The sequence below is a fragment of the Amphiprion ocellaris genome, chromosome 2 (assembly GCF_022539595.1).
Source record: "Amphiprion ocellaris isolate individual 3 ecotype Okinawa chromosome 2, ASM2253959v1, whole genome shotgun sequence".
Classification (NCBI taxonomy): Eukaryota; Metazoa; Chordata; class Actinopteri; family Pomacentridae; genus Amphiprion; species Amphiprion ocellaris.
This window is the reverse complement of record NC_072767.1, coordinates 11,515,365-11,535,861: the sequence shown is the minus strand read 5'-3', so window position 1 is coordinate 11,535,861 and position 20,497 is coordinate 11,515,365. Positions and strand designations below refer to the sequence as shown.

At 41.8% G+C, this 20,497-nt stretch overlaps 1 protein-coding gene across 1 annotated transcript in view; it reads right to left on the bottom strand.

The window, feature by feature from the left end:
- The window catches only part of arhgap39 (Rho GTPase activating protein 39), a 96,090-nt gene that overhangs the window by 20,292 nt on the left and 55,301 nt on the right, over positions 1-20,497 (bottom strand). Inside the window, exons 2-3 of the mRNA XM_023263378.3 lie at positions 14,247-14,663; positions 3,289-4,573 (exon numbers count right to left, since the gene is read on the bottom strand). Coding sequence (XP_023119146.1) covers positions 3,289-4,573; positions 14,247-14,663 — 1,702 coding nt within the window. The remainder of the gene's footprint in view (positions 1-3,288; positions 4,574-14,246; positions 14,664-20,497) is intronic.

Here is a 20,497-nt window from a genome sequence, read left to right as displayed (position 1 = left end):
CCTGACAGGAACCAGTAACCAAGATCATTTCTCCCACATTAGCTTCTCTTTACTGGCTCCCTGTAAAATCCAGGATAGTATTTAAAATCCTTCTCTTCTCAGACATAACTTAATGACCAGCTCCATACTATCTTAAAACACCGCATTCTACCATATCATCCTAACAGAACACTTCACTCTCAGACTGCAGGTTTACTTGTGGTTCCCAGAGTTTCCAGAAGCAGAATGCCAGGCAGAACCTTCAGTGATCAGCTCTTCTGTTGTGGAATCAGCTCCCAGTTTGGGTTCTGGAGGCAGACACCATCTCTAAGATTAGGCTTAAAACTTTCCTCTTTGATAAAGCTGATAGTTAGGGCTGCGATGGGTGATCCTGAACCATCTCTTAGTTATGCTGCTATAGGCCTTGAATGCTGGAGGATTCCCATGATGCACCAAGCACCTCTCCTCTACTCTCTCTCTCTTTCTCCATACATTTCTATGCCACCATTGCATTGTCATTAACTTGTGTCTCTCTCCTGCAGTTTATGTTTCGTCCTCTCTGCAGGTATCTGTGGCAGTTGTCCTTGGGCTTTAACACTCTGGGGTCCAGTTTAGTAGTCTGCCATAAGGTGCATTCTGATGTATCTGTGATGGCGCTGTGAGTGCAAGATGGACATTACAGGGGATCATTAATTTAATGATTATTTATCAAAGTCTATTAGTATTGATGTGGTAAGTTTCTATAAAATTTTACAGGATGGCATATTCAGCATTTTAACATTTCTATATGTATGTGTTGTATGACTACTGTAATTTATTTAGGACAGTCTATTTTTGTTACATTTTGGTTGAAGGAATAATTCAATCAGGTAAGCAGACTTGTTGAGTAAATGGATATGACTCTGGTGTCTGTGTGGTAGGTACAGAGATGGAGTCACGATGTAGTGATCGTAGCTCAGTGTAAAGTCTGCAGCAGAGGGAAACCGCTAATTCACCTCCAACTTTCCTAAAGCTCACTAATTGACACAGTATCAATCAAAAAATCTCATCTTCAGAAAGAAAGTGAATAAATGTCTTTTCGAAAAAGATGCAAATACATTGCTGCTCTCTTTACATATTTTGCTGTGCTTCACTTTTTATTTGATGTCAATAGATACATGTAAAATATTTTCCCCCACCACAACCTTGCCTGTGGTTTACAGCAAGTAGCTTCCATCATGGTGGCTGCAGTTTTACAGCTATTCTGGTATTTTGAGTCCTTCTCCACTGCTGAATAAAACCCTTGTCTCTCTCTATCCCTGCTCATTCATCCTTCATTCTCTCTACCCTCTTCTCTTTCCACTTCATCCACTGCCATTCTTTCTCTTCTTTCAAAGGTGGATTCTGCTGAGTAGATTCCTCCCTTCATGGTCTCAACCTTAAACTGAAGCGTTGCATTGCTGAATTTAAAGAGAGAGGAAGTGAGAGGAAATAAAAGTGGGAGCAGAAAGAGACAGGGAGGTGAGCAACAGCCCATTTTCCTCTTGGCTAAGTGCTTCCCAGTCCTTATCTTGTCAAGGCCTCTGAGGGTAAAGCCATATGGCATAGCAACCAGTAATCATGTGCTCATTTCATGCCTGCCTTGTATCAGAATTAAACAAGATACACTTTCATCAACACTTATCAGTCTCATTAATGTTGTTTACCAGCTGTAAGAGATCAGTTAACTTAGTCTGACTATTAATAAGAGTTAAAATGTGACATATTTTGTCTCAAGTTAGCCAAAGGTCCTTTATTGAAAGCAGAACTGTGCACAACTTAAATAGTCGACATGAAAAGATAAGGACAATAGACAAAACAATCTCACTTCAAGGTTCATTTAGTTGCTGTAGGGAGTTTTCAGTCTTACTATATTACATGTTCAGTCAATAGCTGGAGTTGGCCAGCTGCCATTAGAATGGACATGTTTAAATTCCGTCTTTCACTGAGTGGCCTCACACTGGGCACAGTGTCTAAGGCTCTGTGACTAACTGGTACAGATAAACTTTCATGAAAACTGGGCTATTGCCTTGGCTGATGATGCCCATGTGTGATGACAAACATCTTCTAGGACATCTTCTAAAGGTACTGTGAGGTGAAACTGTTTCTCAGCTGCTGTTTCTAAGTTCAACAGTGAAACAGTGAGTTTACAGCTGTTGTGGACTAAATATGTGATCAGTGGAAGAGGAAATTATTTAAATTGGAATCTACTTTTACTTGATCTTTGAATATTCTTGACTTAAGGAAAATTAATAAAGCATTTCTAGTACTGGATGTATTTTCACATCATGTGTATGAACTGTCTTGGACTGTTCTATTTAAAAGTACACTCTAGAGGAAAATAACTTCCATCTTTACTGATGTGACAGTCTATAATTATAACAGCTAAAACAAACGCAGTAACCACATCTGCTCATTTTTTGTTTTACTATTTTATATGTGGATATATGTGTGCGTGCTCCCTGAGCTTGGTGCTACTGTAGGTAATATCTTGCTGAACCAGGCAACAGTGTAACTTTTATATAAGCAATCTCAAGCTCAGTAGGGTTACATCAAACATCCTTGGTTTCCACCAGGGTGGGACTATAACACAGAACAGATCAGATCTGACTGGGCCATTTGCTGACAGTGTTTGTGTGGGTGCTACAGTGTGAGTGATGGTTGCAGTTCCAGGTAAGAGATCAGCTCTCTGGTTGTCTAGCTTATCATATGCTTTCATTTATGACAGATAGATGATACTATAACCCTAACAGAATCGCAGAAACATCAGAAAATTATGATCAAATTCTGTGTTTTCTTCAGAATTTTGTCCGATAGCATTTACACCTGCTGAGAGCCAGCAAGCTTGTTATGTGTTCTGACTGATCCAGGTGCATTCTGATCCATGTGCTCTATGCCAATTTTATGCATTTAAGGTGAACCCACAAAACAGTAATCTGTGCAAAAAGTGAGGGGGCCTGAACAATTTCTGTATCAAATGTACCTATGCCTGTACAATAACTTTCAACCTACTAGACATTCTGAATATGAATTGTGTAAAAATTATAGGAATAACAATAAAACTTATTTTTGCATAATAAGCTAAGCATAACTGATAGGTACAGATAGCCTAAAACTATATATGATAAAGTTTGGAAGTTTTGTCAATTATCAAAACATTCTTCTACTCATCAAAGCAGACATGAGAAGTCAGATAATTAGATCAACTAAAAATGTAAAACTCATTACTAATGACTAAAATGGAATTGTTCTGTTGTCATGGGATTGGATACAGAATCCCAGCATGCATACCTGTGAAGGGTGGAGGTAAGGCTCAGGTGAGGCCAGGTTGGTCTGAACAGAGAGGCTTTTCTCCAGCAGGGCCTGAGGGAAGCCCAGCCGATCAAAGGTGCTGCGTTTCCAGTGGTGGCCATCACTCTGCGCCAGCGCCTCATCCTCACTGAAGGCCCTTACCACTGGTCCCGGCAACGGCAGAGGCACCGCCCCATCACTTTCATAGCCATCTTTGGAACCCCCACTCTGGGCCATCCCTCCTCCCTGCCCAGAGTCCCAGCTGCTCCTCTGTTTCATCACTTGTTGAGCCTCCCATGCCAGTCTGGCCTGGGCCAGCATAGCTTCAGACGCGGTACCTGCCAGTTCTCCCTCCCCGCAGCGTGCCAACTCCTGAGGGAGGGATGGTTTACGACTTTTGCGTTTGCGGTTTCCACTGGGAGAGAAAGCCCCAGGACCGGCAGTAGAGGAGGAGGAGAGGGAGTGGGTCTGGCTGGATGTCCAAGATATGGAGTCCTCATAAAGCAACCTCTGGCCTCCCTCTCCACCCTCCCCACTGTAATCCAGCAGTAGGCGGGGGTCTCTGATCAGAGACTGGCTGTGCTGCAGTGTGTAGGACCCCCCATATGAACCACCATAGCCCCCAGTAGTACCATAACGCAGAAGACGGTCTGCAGTCTTGAAGCGAGGGCTGGAAGTAGACTGCTCTACATACACCAGCTGCTTGACATACTCCTTCCCCACAGGACTGTACTCCAGGCTCTGGGTCTTCTCTGGACATTTCTGCCTGGTCAGAACCAGCTGGCCATAAGGAGACTGGCCCTGCTTTGGGGAGTGGTAGAGAGGGGCTGAAGACTTGCGAGCAGGTGACTTGCCAGTGCTGTAGAAGGACGAGTCAGAGAGATGCATGTCAGTAGGAGGCTCTTCGTAGATAGGAGGGGGCTGGTATTCTGATGGCGGTTCCTCGTACAGCGGGGGTTCATAGGCGTATCGGGGTGAGGGGGGCTGGGAGTCGGCTGAGGAACGTCGATGGGTACCAGTGCCACCCAGCTCAGCCCGCTTCAGGAAAGGAGACTGACGGCGATCAGCATAGAGAACAGGTGAGCCATCAGGCTCTGAAGGAAGGTTCCCTCCAGAGGAGCGACGGGCTCGTGACATGGTGCCCCCTCCAGGAGGAGCACCGGGGGTGGGGGGGTCACAGGGAGAGTAACCATTTCCCTGATGGGCCAAGAAGCTGGGCTCTCTGTCTGTCACTTTGATCAGCATTCGTTCCTTTGTACCAGTGTTCCACCTGAAGGGAGAAGTCCTGACAGAAGAAGAGAGGAGAAAAAAGAGAGACTGGTTTCACAAACACATGTGGATGCCTTTACATTGCACTTTAATTTCAAGTGTTTTTTGTAAACCACAGTCGAACAATCATGCCAGCTCTACACAGGGACTGGATCAGGTGTGAGAACTGAGGGTAGGCAGGACTGGAACCTCTCACTGAGGCTCTTTTCATTTGTAACACAACCGCTGCCTGTACTTTTCATGCATACAGCAGAGTGCAACACAATCTGTGTCTGAAAGAGCCTGAAAGTGTGTCTGGTTTCTACATGCGTACAGTTGGTTACTTTGATACTACAAAGTCACACGAAACACATTCCATTTGAGGGTGCTCCAAAGTGTAATACTGGCACGTGGATAATAAAATTGACTTTTTCATTTGAAAACAGTGTGTGACTTTAACTTCTACATGAATTTTTTGTCAAATTTATTATTCTCTGCTTGCTTTGGTACAAGTTTCCCCAATATAAATCATGGTTGATAAAAATTTGATAAATTTATGTTTGGTGAAAATAAATTGCTTTCATGTTCTACAGGGAGGCATGTCAGAAAATTAAATAATTTCTCTACATTACATTCCTATCAGAGGGTCGCATTGCTGAATTATTGCTGTTTTTAAATCATCTTGGTTCACTTGAAGCAATAGAAAAGGTTTTAGTGATAATAATATTTAATGTGCAGACACTGTCAGAGCTAAAATCCACCAAACAGCAGCCAGTGGCAACAACAGACCTTTACTTCATCAGCTTACATTCACTCAGTCATCCCCCTCCCATTCCGCTCGCCAGATGACAGGAGAGAGGAGGAGGGAGAGCAGTGAGGGATGAAGAACAAGAGGTGAACTGGGTGAGAGGGATGGAAGTGTGAAATCGATTGCAGCTTTGGCCACCCTCGGTTTGCAAATACTTCCACAGACTCATCCCCGGGGCTAGTGCTCAATAGTGCCAGTGTGTTTGTGTATTTGTCGATGCTAACATGCATATGTGTGTGTGAGATTAGGGACAAAGAGCAGGATTAAGCATGGCAGGCTGTTCTAGCATGCAGTGTAAAATGCTCCACACTCTAACCCACTTCCTTTCTTTTTCCTCATCGCAGCCACCCTCTGCACGAAAACTTCTCCTTGTCATTTGTCTATCTATTCCTATATTTTTACCCACCATCCTTTTCCCTCTGTTTCCTGCTTCTTACTACACAGTGACTGTCATTCTTTTTCTTCTTATTGTTAAATTATTCATGACCATTTGACCTTCAAATCAATTTACACATTCACTGCCTGTTCCAATCTGTCCCATCTGTCTGTGACACTGTAGCATCGACTTGCACATCCTTCCTCTCATTTTACTTTGACTACAAACATATTTCTATTGCTTCATCAACTCCCAGTCATAGAGACATTCTACTGTGGACAGACAGTAGCTATAGGTGTGTGGATGTTGATTGTGCCACCACTATAGTTTAGTATGGAACACAGCTATAGTCACCATCACCATGACTGGCTTCACTTACTTTCATTACCATTCATCGTGATTCCAAGAGAAGCTGCTTATTCAGTCAGTTCATGTAAAATAGGGGAGAATTTTCTATGTTGGTAAAATGAAATAATTCCTGTGAAAAGTCTTGATTTGCGTACATCAGCTGTCACCATTGGCCTTCTAAAAAGAAGGCAATAAATTATAATAAATAGCTCCATGGTATAATGAAAGAATGCACATCTTAAAACAAAATTCAAGAAGACTGGAAAGGCAGTGTTGCTATACACATTCAGCAGAATTTAATCTAGCCTGGAAAGATGGTTTTCTCACATACAAAAAAGTGATTTGTAGCAGAAGAACTACCCATTATTCATCTTTAATTGAGAATAACAAGAAGAGCCTCAGATTTCTTTTCAGCCCTGTAGCCAGGCTGACAAAGAGTCACTGCTCTGTGGAGCCTTCTGTTCCTTTAGCTCTCAGTATTACTGACTTCATGACCTTCTTCACAAATAAAGCTTTGAATATTAGACTAAAAGTCCTGAACATGTCTGTAGATGCAGCAGCTCTGAAAGCATCCATAGAACCAGACTTATACTTGGACTGCTTCTCTGTTGTAAATCTCTCAGAGCTCATGTCGATGGTCAAATCTTTTAAACCAGCAACGTCTGTCAGACAGCATCCCAACCAAACTATTCAAGGACATCTTTCCTTTTATTAATACTCAGGTATCAGACATCATCAACCTCTCTATTAACAGACTGTGTACGATAGACATTTAAGATCACTGTAATAAAACCACTACTCAAAAAGCCTACTCTGGATCCAGGTGTTTTAGCCAACTATAAGCTCATATCCAACATCCCTTTTATTTCCACAATTCTTTAACAAGTTGCTGTTACTAACTTTGTAATTATCTGCACAGAAAAGGTTTGTTTGAAAAGTTTCAGTCAGGATTTAGAATACATCATAGTACAGAAACAGCCCCGGTGAAAGTCACCAATGACCTTCTTACAGTTTCAGACAGTGGACTAGTTCAATACTTGTATACTGGATCTCTGTGCTGCATTTGATACAGCTGATCACAGCATGTTAACACAGAGACTATTAAAGGAACCTCATTAAACTGTATATGTAGGTGTATATATATTAAGCAGATTGCAGTTTGATCATGGTAATGATGATTCTTCGGCTCAGTTAATTATGGAGTTCCACAGGGTTCTGTGTTAGGATCAGTATTAATTACTTTGTACATGCTCCCCTCAGGCAATATTATTAAGAAACACTGCATTAATTTCCATTGTTATGCAGATGGAATCCAGTTATATTTATCTATGAAACCAAATTAAACCAATCAGTTAGTCAAACTCTAGACATGGCTGAAGGACATACAGTCAAGCCCGGAATTATTCATACCCCTAACAAATTTGGACTTAAAATTACTTTTATTCAACCATCAAGTTTTTGTTTTTTTGATTGGAAATGACATAGGTGTTTCCCAAAAGATAATAAGATGATGTACAAGAGGCATCATTGTGGAAAAAATAATTTCTCAGCTTTTATTTACATTTAAAAGTAACTTTTAGTTAAAATTTGCTAGGGGTATGAATAATTTCGGGCTTGACTGTAAATGCCAGGATGATCTGTAATTTTCTTCTACTCAATTCAGACAAAACTGAGGTTGTTGTATTTGGCCCCAAACACCTCAGAAACACACTATCTAACCAGATAGTTACTCTACATGGCATTGCTTTGGCCTCAAGTTCTACTGTAAAAAAACTTTGGAGTTATTTTTGATCAGGATATGTTGTTCAACAGACATGTAAAAGAAGTTTGTAGGACAGTTTTCTTTAATCTAAATAATACTGTAAAAATCAGGAACATCTTGACTCAGAGTGATGCTGAAAAACTAGTCCATGTATTTGTATCTTCTAGGCTGGACTATTGTAATCCCTTATTATCAGGATGTCCCAATAATTCTCTTACAAACTCCAGCTGACACAAAATGCTGCAGCCAGAGTTCTGACAGGAACCAATAAGAGAGATCATATTTCTCCCATTTATTTATTCTTAGGATGCTGGCATCTGTGATCAATGAAACAGCTCTGACTTCCAATCAGCCTAACTGCATAAAAATGCTTATAATATGACCCCTTAACACCAGGATTTTCTCAGTTTGGGATGTATTCACAGTGCCTAACTGTGTATTTGCACCATGGCCCCATGTGGAAAATAATTGACATAGAAAAAAAATCATCTGAATGTGAAATGTCACAAAGATAGAAAAGGCTACAAGAAGATCAATGATCAACTAACAATCAGTCTTAATACAGTTAGAGCAGCAATCAGGAAGTACAGAATGAGCCATTGAACCACTAATCAGAGGCACAGTTGTCATCCTCCCAAAACAATGCCACAGACTGTGCATTACTTGCACCTCTACATAAACAGATGGGTAAGTGTTTCAGATTTAGTACAGGAGTTAGCAAAGGAAACTGGAGTTTCTGTTAGATCACAGATAGTGTAAAGGACAGTGTAATACGTAGCATAGATGGCATCAAAAAAAAAGAATCCTGCTTAATCCTGTTACTAGGTTATTAAATTACCCTCTGTAAATCATTAGTTAAAAAGCGGGGTGCCTCCATCAATGGAAGAAACTGATTCAAAAGATCAGTCTTATAAATCAGTCAATGCACGAAGCTATCAATTTGATATTCTGATTAATAACTCAATGAATAACTATAACCAACCAGTTACTTACAAGATGATTAAAGTGTGTTTAAAGTGTGTGTGTGTGTGTGTGTGTGTGTGTGTGTGTGTGTGTGTGTGCGCGTGTGTGTGTGTGTGTGTGTGTTGGTCCTTGTCCTTGTGTTCAAGCATGAGCCCACATGTTTAGACCAGAACAAGAGAGACTGAGGCAGGAGGTTTGAGTGTCCTCTCTATGCATGGGTCTGTTTAGAGGCTAATTCAGATCATGAGTGTGATGCTCAGAGGATTATGGTACCCAGGTCGCTCCTTTGTTCTTTGCAGACTTAGTAGTTCAGAGTCCTGACACGAACTGTGTCAGGAACACCACAGTGAATGCACAGTCTTGGCAGTAAAAGACAGACATGATGATAAGTGGTTGTATGAGTGTGAAAGGTGTTAGGGAGATTAGGCGGAGATTTATATATGCATCATGAATGAATGTGGATGTACCAAAACACAGGCTGACAAGATGACTCCCAGTCTACAGAGGGCTGGCAGAAGAGGAACATTCCAGCATGATGAAGAGAGAGCAACTAGAACTGTTGTGGAGCATAAGGCATCGTCAACACGTGTGTTGTGTGAGTTGTGTTTTTAGCTACGTCAGAGTCCATTTCCAATAAAAAAAAAAAATTCCCTAACCAGGGACAAGGAAGACCAATTAGAAAAGGCCTGCTCACCGATGAAACAAGGTTATTTTGGCTGCCAATAGCAGGGTACAGAGTGACAGTAGCGCTGCATAGCAAAATACAGCTCCACACTTTTTTGAATGGAACCACAGCAGGGGTGAAAAAGCAGAAGGCTCTGACAAAAAACTGAGCAAAATACAGAAAAAAAGTTTGACAGACCTAACCTTTAGCTGGAATGTAAAGCAATGTCATCAGCCAAAGTTGTCAATCAAAGCACTTTTCATTTAGCATCTTCTTCCTGATCTCTTGTCCTTCTCCCCATCCTTTACTATCTCTGCCCCCTTTTTGTCCATTTGTTCCTCCCTCACTCCCTCCCTTAATAGGATCCTTGGTGTGCACAGGGAGGGAGAGATGTGTAGAGGTCAATAGCTCACATCTGTCAGGGAGGAAAATGTGCAGTCTCTGACAAACTGCCTGTCCTGCTCTCCTTAACAGTGTTCACTCTCTCCTGAGACCATCTTCAGACTGACACTCATCCTCCTCACTAAACAGACAGCCATCTGCTAAAAGTCACTATGATAAAACAATAGGACTAAAGAATATCATGCCATTTGATTTCAAGTTCAGTACGAAGAAGAAAGAGATTATATCTGAATGCAGGGAGTGTGCAAGTTTAAACAGGCTGCGGTGGACCAGTATGCTGGCTTGATGAACCAGCTGACATCACCATCATTTGACAGTATCTTTATATACTGGACTGTTTCCAGGCCAAAATGGTTTCACTTTCAACCCTTGTCACCACAACCAGTTGAGGCAGATGGCCATCATTCCTTCTGTTCTGTCTGAGGTTGTTTCTCTTCCCACTGTCACCATGTACTCAAGAGGAATTTCAGTCTCCACCTCACAATGTGAACTGTCTTGAGACGAGTTCTGTTATGACTGGTCACTGGACTTGGTCACTAGAAGTCATGTATGTGTTTCTGTTTTTTCAACAAGAATGGGAATACTTGCACCAAGCTGAGCAACCACCAACTGTGGTCATTGAAACTGCCCTGGCTCAGTGGTAAAGTTTTTATCTTTTTCTTCTTTTTTTCAATAATTTGGGGCATTTTTGAAACCTTTATTGAAATACAGTGGAGGACAGACAGGAAAGGTGGAGGAGAGAGTTTAACTGACATACAGCAAATCTTGCCATGGGTGTGAATGTATCCATGGCTACTGTAGCAGGGACTGATAGCTCCTGTTTATGGGTTTCCTGCTCAACCAGTTGAGCTGCTGCATTGTTTTTCAATGGGACAACACAGCATAATAAAGGCCATTGCATGGTTATGCAGAATCATACTGCAATCTACTGAACTACATGTCAGTCTATTAAGCAGATGGTTGCATCGCCCCTCACACTGAACACAGAAATACACACAGGGTTCCCATGAATATTTCTGAAAGGTAGTTATTTTTTACTTTCTACAGGATGTAGCAGCTGGTTACAGAGTGGGCTGTGACACTGGGATTATTCTGGAGGTGCATAAAGCACAGTGTGCTCAGGGATTTCTAGGGAATTTGGAATTTCTCACTGAGTCGGGGCTCGTTCAATAGAAAGCATGCTCAAATCAAAACACCTTTACAGTCTGGCAGTGACTACTTAGAGTTTTCTGAATGATGAATTATAAAGGTGTGGATAAGAAAGAACCTAGTTCATATAGTCACTTCTCATAATGTAGACTGGTGACTACCTCATGAAGCTCATCCAGAGAATGCCAAGAGCGTGCAAAGCAGTAATCAAAGCAAAGGGTGGCTATTTTGAAGAATCTAAAATATAAAACATGTTTTGACTTATTTCACATTTTTTTTGTTTACTACATAATTCCACGTTTTCACTCATAGTTTTGATGCCTTCAGTGAGAATCTACAATGTAAATTGTCACGGCATAGGGGTGAACCCGAGCAGAGAGCACACAGATGAGGAACTGAGGCAGGAACAAAGGCGGATTTATTGGTTAACAAACAGGATAATAACAAGGAATGAGGAAGGTAAACTAAAGGTCCAGGATAATCAAAGTAACTAGCTAATAGGGGAGGGTGGGGGGTGACTGTACCAGGAACCGGCGGCCCGGTAGGCGTCCTCTGTGGTGGGTGTTGGTTGGTGGCGGAGAGCGGGCAGGAGTGCCTCGTTCCAGGGGGGCGGCAGGCAGGATGTTCCAAGGACGAGGGGGAAACACGGCAGGCAGGATGTTTCTGGGGGCGAGGGGAGCAGGTGGGGGCAATGAGTCCAAGGGGGGGAGGTCTGGTCAGGGCAGAATCCGGAGTACAGGAGACGGGAAGCAGGACTGGTAGAACCGGGCAGCTGGGCCAGCGGAATGCGTGAGCAGAGTTTACTATATGGCAGGGTGTGGAGTGTGAGACCGGCTTTTATGGCGTGGATGGATCACAGATGTGCTGCACCACAGCTGCCCAAAGTTCCGTTGATGAGTGATTAGAGATGCATGGCAGCTGGACTGAGCAGCTCTGCCAGGCTTCAGCAGGCAGGTGGAGCGAGGGAGAGGAGAAAGGAGGGGGAGAGGGAGGATGAGGGAGGATGAGGGAGGTCAGGTGGGGGCTGAAGCTGGGACAGAGGAGGGGGCCCTGACATAAATAGTCATTGAAAATAAAGAAAAACCACTGAATGAGAAGATACGTCCAAACTTTTGACTGGTAGTGTACATTTGTTGTAAGTACCATTTGTTTTCCTGGCACATGTGCAGTCAAACAGATCACTTGGTCACAAAATTTGGGCTGCACACAGACATTTGCAGAGGGGTCAACACAGATTCTGGCAAGCTTGAATGGACGACAGAACATACATCATGTATACCCTTTCAAAGATGCACCGAAAGCATGAATTGGCTTTAAAAATTGTTAATGATGATGAAGGTTGTGCTGCTTGTAACAAACACCAGTCGTTTTGGCTGTGTATAATATTTAAAACTGCTGACCACTTAGTGTCTAAAAGTCCAGATCTTTTTAATTACTCATACCTTCAAAACAACATGGAAGCAAATTTCAAAATCGGCAGCTGGTCAGCAGGTCATTAGGGTGGTAATAAAATAGCTATGGTGTTCTGACAAATCTGTGTGTCTTCACATGTTCTCCTTGAGCTACAGACAGAGGGTGTAATTGTTCTAAGAGCAGTGATTTGCTGTTCCTCTCTGTGTACACAACTCTAATAACTGGCTAGAACCATGACTTCACTCACACACTGTGTTGTGTGTGTGTGTGTGTGTGTGTGTGTGTGTGTGTGTGTGTGTGTGTGTGTGTGTGTGTGTGTGTGTGTGTGTGTGTGTGCGCGTGTGTGTGTGTGTGTCCGCTTGCTGAGGCAGAGAAGACATTTGCAGGACACTGTGACCCCAGCCAAGCACATCCACCAATCACTGTAGACTGCAGCAGATCAGAGCAAACCAAGAATTGTTAGATAGAGGGGAGTGGAGGAGGGGGATGCTGAGGGTAAGAGACAGAAAGATAAACTGAGTGTAAAAAGAGGTGAGAGGCTCTGAAGGTAAGAGAGAAAAGAAATGAATGGACAGCAACAGAAACAGAAAGCCAGGGCAGGATGATAAGACAGAAAGAAATGCTCAGGAGAAGACGAGACAACTGTCACTTAACCATCATCAGTACACGTGGCAAAACCTATTAGTCCGTACACTTGGGGTCCAGCTGGACCCCAGTAGTATTTCATCTGTTTCACATTTCTGTACCTGTCCATATCCTCTCAATATATATTTTCCTAAAATTTGTGTCATCTATAGATACAAATATGAAAGAAACAATGAAATTACTATTGATGATTACTGACGTGTATTGCTTACAATATTAGTGTAAGTACTCCTGAATTGAAATAAAACACAATGCAATTGAAGCAGTCCTCACAAGAGCAACATAACACAAACATACATAAATAAAGGATGCACAGTCCTGCAAATGATTTTTTCTATATATACACCACAAACCTGGTTGGAATCAAATAAGCCTTAGTGAATGTGATGGCAACTATGTGGGTGACAACTACATAAAGGGACTGAAAAATCCAACTTGTAAATAAAAAAATATGACAAGTTATATACCCCTGGGGTCCGCATGGTCCGTGTGGACCTCAGGTGTGCTGATGAGGGGTAAATATGCATAGGCTACTTTTAGGTTGGCAAGACCCCATTCACAAATTTTAAATATCCAGCCACTCCCATTACAACACCACTACACTATTACTACTAACTCACAGCTGCATGTCCTGTATGTCTCAGTGTCTCCAGACTGTCTACAGTGATGAAGGTTGATTTTTGTGTTATATGTCAGGAATGGAGGCATCACATTGTCATGACAACAGAATTACTTGAATTTTTGGAGGGAAATGCAAATATAACAACTGTTGCTGGAGGAACTTCACCAGACTTTGTGTAGCTCCTTCTTTACACAACTCTACACATATACAGTCAAGCCCGAAATTATTCATACCCCTAACAAATTTTGACATAAAGTTACTTTTGTTCAACCAGCAAGTTTATTTTTGATTGGAAATGACACAGGTGTTTCCCAAAAGATAATAAGATGACGTACAAGAGGCATCATTGTGGATATATTTCTTAGCTTTTATTTCCATTTAAAAGTAACTTTTAGTCAAAATTTGCTAGGGGTATGAATAATTTCAGGCTTGACTGTACACTGTACTCAAACACATGCAAACACACCTGGATGTAAGAGACATATATGATGTCCAGAAGAATAAATGGGTGCCTGTTTGGGAGACTATTAGTCCCTATCAGTTGAGCAGCAGTCTTACCTGTCGGCGTCCTCTCTGTTGCCCTGTTTTTCAGAAAGCTCCTGGTCGAGGGAGGAGGAGGTGCTTCCCTCTCGGCTAACTCCACTGTTCCGTCCTGGACTGTTGTCTGCAGACGCTCTCCCACCTCCTCCACCTGCAGATCGGGGGTTGGTGGGATCTGTGTGCTGCTTCAGAGTCTGCAGCTTGGCCAGTGGGATAATGTCGCAGCCCTGAGGTCGGTGCCACACTGTACGCTGGGTGGAGGCATTGTAGTAGTAGAAGCGAGAGGTGTTGGGGTCAAACAGCTCCCACCACTGGTTGTCACCAGTCCGCTTGATGCAAACACCCTGTGGAGGGTCCCACACACACTCGCCAGTAAGCAGGTTGGCGTACATACGCTCCCGCGTTCGTGGCTCAATGATCTCGACCCACTCCAACCTGCAGGGGGAGAGTTCAGAATAAGATTTTTAATAATTGACTGTAAAATAAAATGAATGTGTTGTGACTGCTGCAGCTCCACTGCTGACAGCAACAGCTGACAAGCTAACTGCATTCTGAAACTCACAACTCAGCAGCAACTCACAGCTTCAGAGAGATGCGTCTAACTGCTTTCCCTTTCTGAAAATCAGCAATCTAGAGCATACAGCTGCCAACACAATCTAATGGGAAATATGAAATATTGCAGGAATTTTCAACTGTCTAGTACTGCTTTTAAAAAAACATGCAGGTGAAACATGTCTATACACAACTACTGTCAGACCTTACTGAGGAACAACAAATAGCATTTTAAAATGTTTCCATCAATCACCACTGTAATGTAGTTAAAGCCACAATACAATTAAAGCAGAGCCCCTGTAAATACCATAATGTGATTGTGCTTTTAATCCAACGATGTAGATATATGGGATGTACTTTGATTTCAGCTATTTCTCTGATATGTCCTCTTTCTTACCAAAATGTACACATAGACCAGCAGCTGAATGTGTGCCATATTTTCCTACCATGATGATGACTTCATGCATCACTGCAAAAAATGTGTTTAGAGCCAGTACAGTCTAAACTGTACATACAGGGTAATTTCACATGATTATAATGTAAACCATTTTACAACACATTTTACAACACCAATCAGCAGCAGTCCTTATGGCAATCACCTACACAGCGTGTATATTATAGCATTTAGGGTGCTATGACGCTGACAGAATTTTGTAGAAAGAATTAAAGTCTGCAGAGTTAAATGACTAGACACCACAGACAACTACAGTGGGTGCGATACATCTTATGGTCAGCAGTAAATATTGGAAACTGTCAAACAATAGGATCATGTAAATGCCTAGAAAGAGGTGTGTAGAATTCAGGTCAAGAACTATATCTTCCATTTCTGCTAACAGATATTCTATAAACAGCGTCTGATGTTTTAATTTGTGGAAAATCACCTAAAACTATGAATTATTTTGATTTTGTTTAGGTAAGGAGTTGGTTCTCTTCCATGGAGTCTGCCAAGTTGCAGTGCCATATTGGTACAGAAGCCCAAAATGGGCAATCGAATACTGATTCATGTCGATCAATCGAAGCCAAATATCAGTAAGTGAGAGTGCATGGGTCCTGGGTGAGAAAGCAGAGTATATGTTAGAGAGAGAGAGACAACAGACCTCCACTCTTCATGCACACTCTGAAACATGCGCAGGAGGAAGGATTGCTGTTGGCTTTTCTACACAACAGAATCAAGCTCATGTATGGTCAGTACCATGAACTTCTCACAAGTTTGTTCTAAACCAACGCTTTCAACCTAGTTCTGATTAGGCTGTGCTCTTAACATGGCACTGCCAAATACCCAACCCTTCTAGACCAGTTACTCCTAACTGTGGCAGGAGAGAACTCTGGTTTTAGAGTCTTTACTATAGGCTGGCTCATAGCTACAAACTGGCCTTTACTTTCCAAGACCAACTGTGGAGTGACGAGAAAGACACACAGATGCCATAACATCCTAATGTTATAAACCAGGCCCTTATTTCCTTTTCTGGTGCAACAAACACAGTACATACAGTTATACTGACATTTGGGCTTACTTATACTCTTTATACCTAATTATAGTGTGGTCTTGTAATAAGAGGATCAATGCTATTCACTTCAAGTGCCAGTGGTTTTAGTGTTGTGGCTGATATGTGTATGTACAGCATTATTTAATAATTAAAGTGTTGGTATGCCACACAAGAGTAGATAAATAATAATGCTTATTCTGAGAAGTCTGGACTTAAATTACATTTTTGCTGTTACAGAGAGAGTAAAGTAGTGAAGAAAGGATTCCAGGTACTGGTATGTTTCAAATGAACAATGCCAAACCATACTCTATTTCTACATTTACCTGGCAACCACCACAGGTTCTCCTACACACATGGAAAGGGAGGGGTAGTCGGTTACAATCTTCAACTTCACCGCTAGATGCCAGTAAATTCTACACACCCACTATAGTCAAACGTTTTATGTATAGTGGCATGTTATTGTGTAAACATTTCTACAACTTAATTCTTAATGCAGCTTTGACTTGAAAATATACAATGCAACACTTACAGCACTTCAGAAACTACAAGACTCTTTGAACATGTGCATTTATTTTCCTTTAATGTGAATGTGGCTTCCTTCAGTGCAGTACCTCAGTCTATCAGTTACGCAGCACAGGCCAACAGAACAAACACACTGTTCAGTAACAAAACAAGGGAGAAGATGTAACTGCAGAACAGATTATTAATGGGGTCCAACATCTCAAAACTGCTCAGGGTGTACATAGAGCCATCACATATTATGAATAATAAAATGCCAGCCCACTCATCTAGCTCCGTACATAGCAGTCTGCTCCTGCATATGCCTGCACGCACACACATTCTCATGTGTTTAGCTCTAATGTAGCTGTTTGTATCCAGAGTGAGGAAGAGAGAGGCTTTAATATGATTCACACACACCTACACAGCAAAACACAGACACATTCATGTGCCAAAAAATAAATAAATCACATACAGTTTGTGAATTACCATTTTAACAGCAAACCACACACTCTACATGTTTGCTGGTGCTATGTTGCTGTGTACTAAATCCATCACACAAGCTGTTAATGGATAAGAGGTCAACTAATAACCTAATTGAACAGCCACAGTGTTTGGATGGCTGCATGTCAGTTCAACTGAGTAAAACGAGAAACGTGATGCCGACAAAGATTTCTGTACCAGTCATTTGGAATTTTAGAAAAAATCTCAGTCAATACAAGCTCAGGGGATAAGCAGGTTTTATTCTCACAAAATCCTGAAGCAACAATGACAGTCCCACTAACAAGCACTATGTGTGTATCCAAAGTCTCACATATGTAATGCCTGTATGACCCAGAGCTCAATAGCTGTCTAAAAAAGATTCAAACCACATGATGCCCACTGCTCTACTGAGTGACAAGCTCCTTCATGACCAGGAACACACACATTGCATTTTGACTCACTCCAAAACGCATTGCGTTGCTGCCAGAAGTATTCACTCCAGTCTCTAATCTGCTGCCGAAAACTGTCCCCCAAAGTACACAATTTCCTCCTGTTTGAATCATCCATCTATTATCTATACACCACTAATCCTCATTAGGATCATGGGTGCTGGAGTCTATCCCAGCTGACTGAGGGTGAAGGCAGGGGACACCCTGGACAGGTCACCAGTCTATCACAGGGCTACATATAGAGACAAACAATCACACGCACATTCACACCTACAGACAATTTGGAATCACCAGTTAACCTCAGCATGTTTTTGGACTGTGGGAGGAAGCTGGAGAACACGGAGAAAACCCACACATGCACAGGAAGAACATGCAAATTCCATGCAAAAAGATCCCAGGAAGGCCGGGACGCAAACCGGGGATCTTCTAGCTTTGAAGCGACGGTGCTAACCACGAGCCACTGTGTAGCCCTGTTTGAATCAGATTCTCTAAAAACTACAATGGGGAGATGTTTTTGGGGTTTTTTGTAGAGTACTTTTAAAGATTGACTTCTTCAGTAGGAATCAGTGTGCTTGATGCTGGAAGCCATGGACAGGGCAAGTTGAGTCAGAAGGCCTGAGACATTGACGAACATTTATGGGACTTATTAATAATATTAAGTAACACCAGGTTCATGCTTTGAATATCCAACTTTTTAAAGTGCTGTGGTAAGCTCAGAGTGTGAGCTGCTAAAGAATGCTGATTTCAGAAGTTATGTTACCAGACAATTAAGTGTTGAGGAAAAGTAACAACATAATAAGATGACCTGTAACTGTTTGTTCTAGTAGAACTTCTACAATTAGTGAACATTTCAGCTGCATTAGCATGCAATGACAATGTCACAATGACTGAAACAGGACAGCTAAATGCTGGCTGTGATGGATTGGACAAGGTCAGGTTTGTTGTTTTGAGAACTATCTGCATCTAAATAGACCATGCAGTTATCATTTTCTTTGGTAAAATAACTGATGTCAGGCTATCAGTCTTTATCTGTAGGGTCATGAAAAGTTCATTATCAGAATATCGGTCAAAAAACATGTTTATCAGACAAAGGTGTCTGTAACCCAGTGAGACTGGTTGCTCAGCCACACTCCAGGACCACAGAAGCATGTGATATTTTCATTTCATTTCCTTCAGAATGCAGCTTCACATTGACATTTCTCTGCTGTACACGTGATAACATCAGGTCACTCAGATGTCCATGTGTACTGCATCCAGTCCTGTGTTTAAATTTAACATCCAGTGAATGTGTCTTCCAATCCTGTGTCTCAGAGGGTCGCCAACAGCTGTCCTGTTTCTGTTCCTGCCTCTCGTTTGTCTCTTCTGTCCTGGAGTGTGCACCTGGGTGAGCCAGGTTCAAGTCCAGGGCTCTGTCATGGTTAGCTGATGCTTCCCCTGGACTAGCGGCTGCTCCAGAGTCAGCTGACACTTTCCATGGTCCGGGTCTGATGAAGTCTCCCCTGCTGCAGAGTCTGTAGTCCCAGCAGACAACCACCACTAGAAACATCAGTTTGCCCTGTCTGCTCTGCCCTTTCTGACCCTGTACCAGCCTCCAGAGGGGTTGTCCTTTGGGGGTTCTATCTTCAACACCACCCACCTCCCTGTCCTCTGGACTGATCCTGCCTGTCCTCCCTGTCTTTGGGCCGTCCTCTAGACTGTGTCTACCTGTTGTGGACTCCTTTCTTTAGTTTTGTATTTTCTCTGTCACTGTTTGTTTATCTAACTGTAGGTTTATGTCGCTTTTTAGTAATTTCTTGTTATATTTTGAAACTGCCTTGTCTGTTGCTTGTGTTTTTACTTCTGTTCTTCGTTCCTCTTTTCCCTTCCTTTTGATTGCCCTGATTAGTTTCACTTTTGTCTTGTCTCCCCAATCATTTCTCAGTGCTAAATAGTCTTTTCTTTGTCAGTTCATAATGTTGCCCTCCTGTTTTGCTACCCTCATGTTGTCCTGCCAGTGTGCTTTCACCTTTTTAGTGTTTTTTGTTGTTTTAATTTCTGTGTTTTTTGGGGATTTAGTTTTGTTGGAAGCTTTCTTTATTTCTGGATGCACTTTTGCCTGGATTATAGTCAGCCTTAATTTTGTTCCCCTTCATGGACATTAATGTTCTGTATTTCATCTGGGCTGCAGGAGCAACATCTGATCATACCAAGAGCAATAATTTACTGTTATCCACTGTATAGGAGAACAGAAGTAGCCTGCCCCAGACCTAGATGCATCTACTGTGTTCTCTTTAACACTTTTTTGTTCAATTCGCAACATCAGAATCAGTGAAAAAAATGGGTTGTTACCTTTCATTATCCATTTTTTGGATTACCTTACAAATGAATAAATGTCTCTTTAAATATGAATTATTCATGTTTGGATTATTGCCTGAGAATGTGATTTTTAAACAAAATAAATATATTTTACATTTCTCAGTGCTTTGTGATTGTATTTGAATTGTACTATCAGCACCCTGGCGTGTAGCCTATAGCCAGCCAAAGTCCCAATAGCACAGTCACAATATTAAGACAATATATGGCCTACAGTGCTTTATTCATGCCCAACATATAGACATAAGTGTAGAAGATCAATTATTGGTTGGATGCACTGTATAATAATGTATGCACATACGATAATGGTACAGTCAAACTACAAGCTCAAAACACAAAAATGGGACAATCAAATAATGAGGCATTTATTTTTGTTCAAATAAAAAACTTTGAAGAAACAGCCTACACATGGAAATTAAAAATGAAACTGAGAGGCATTTATTTAACT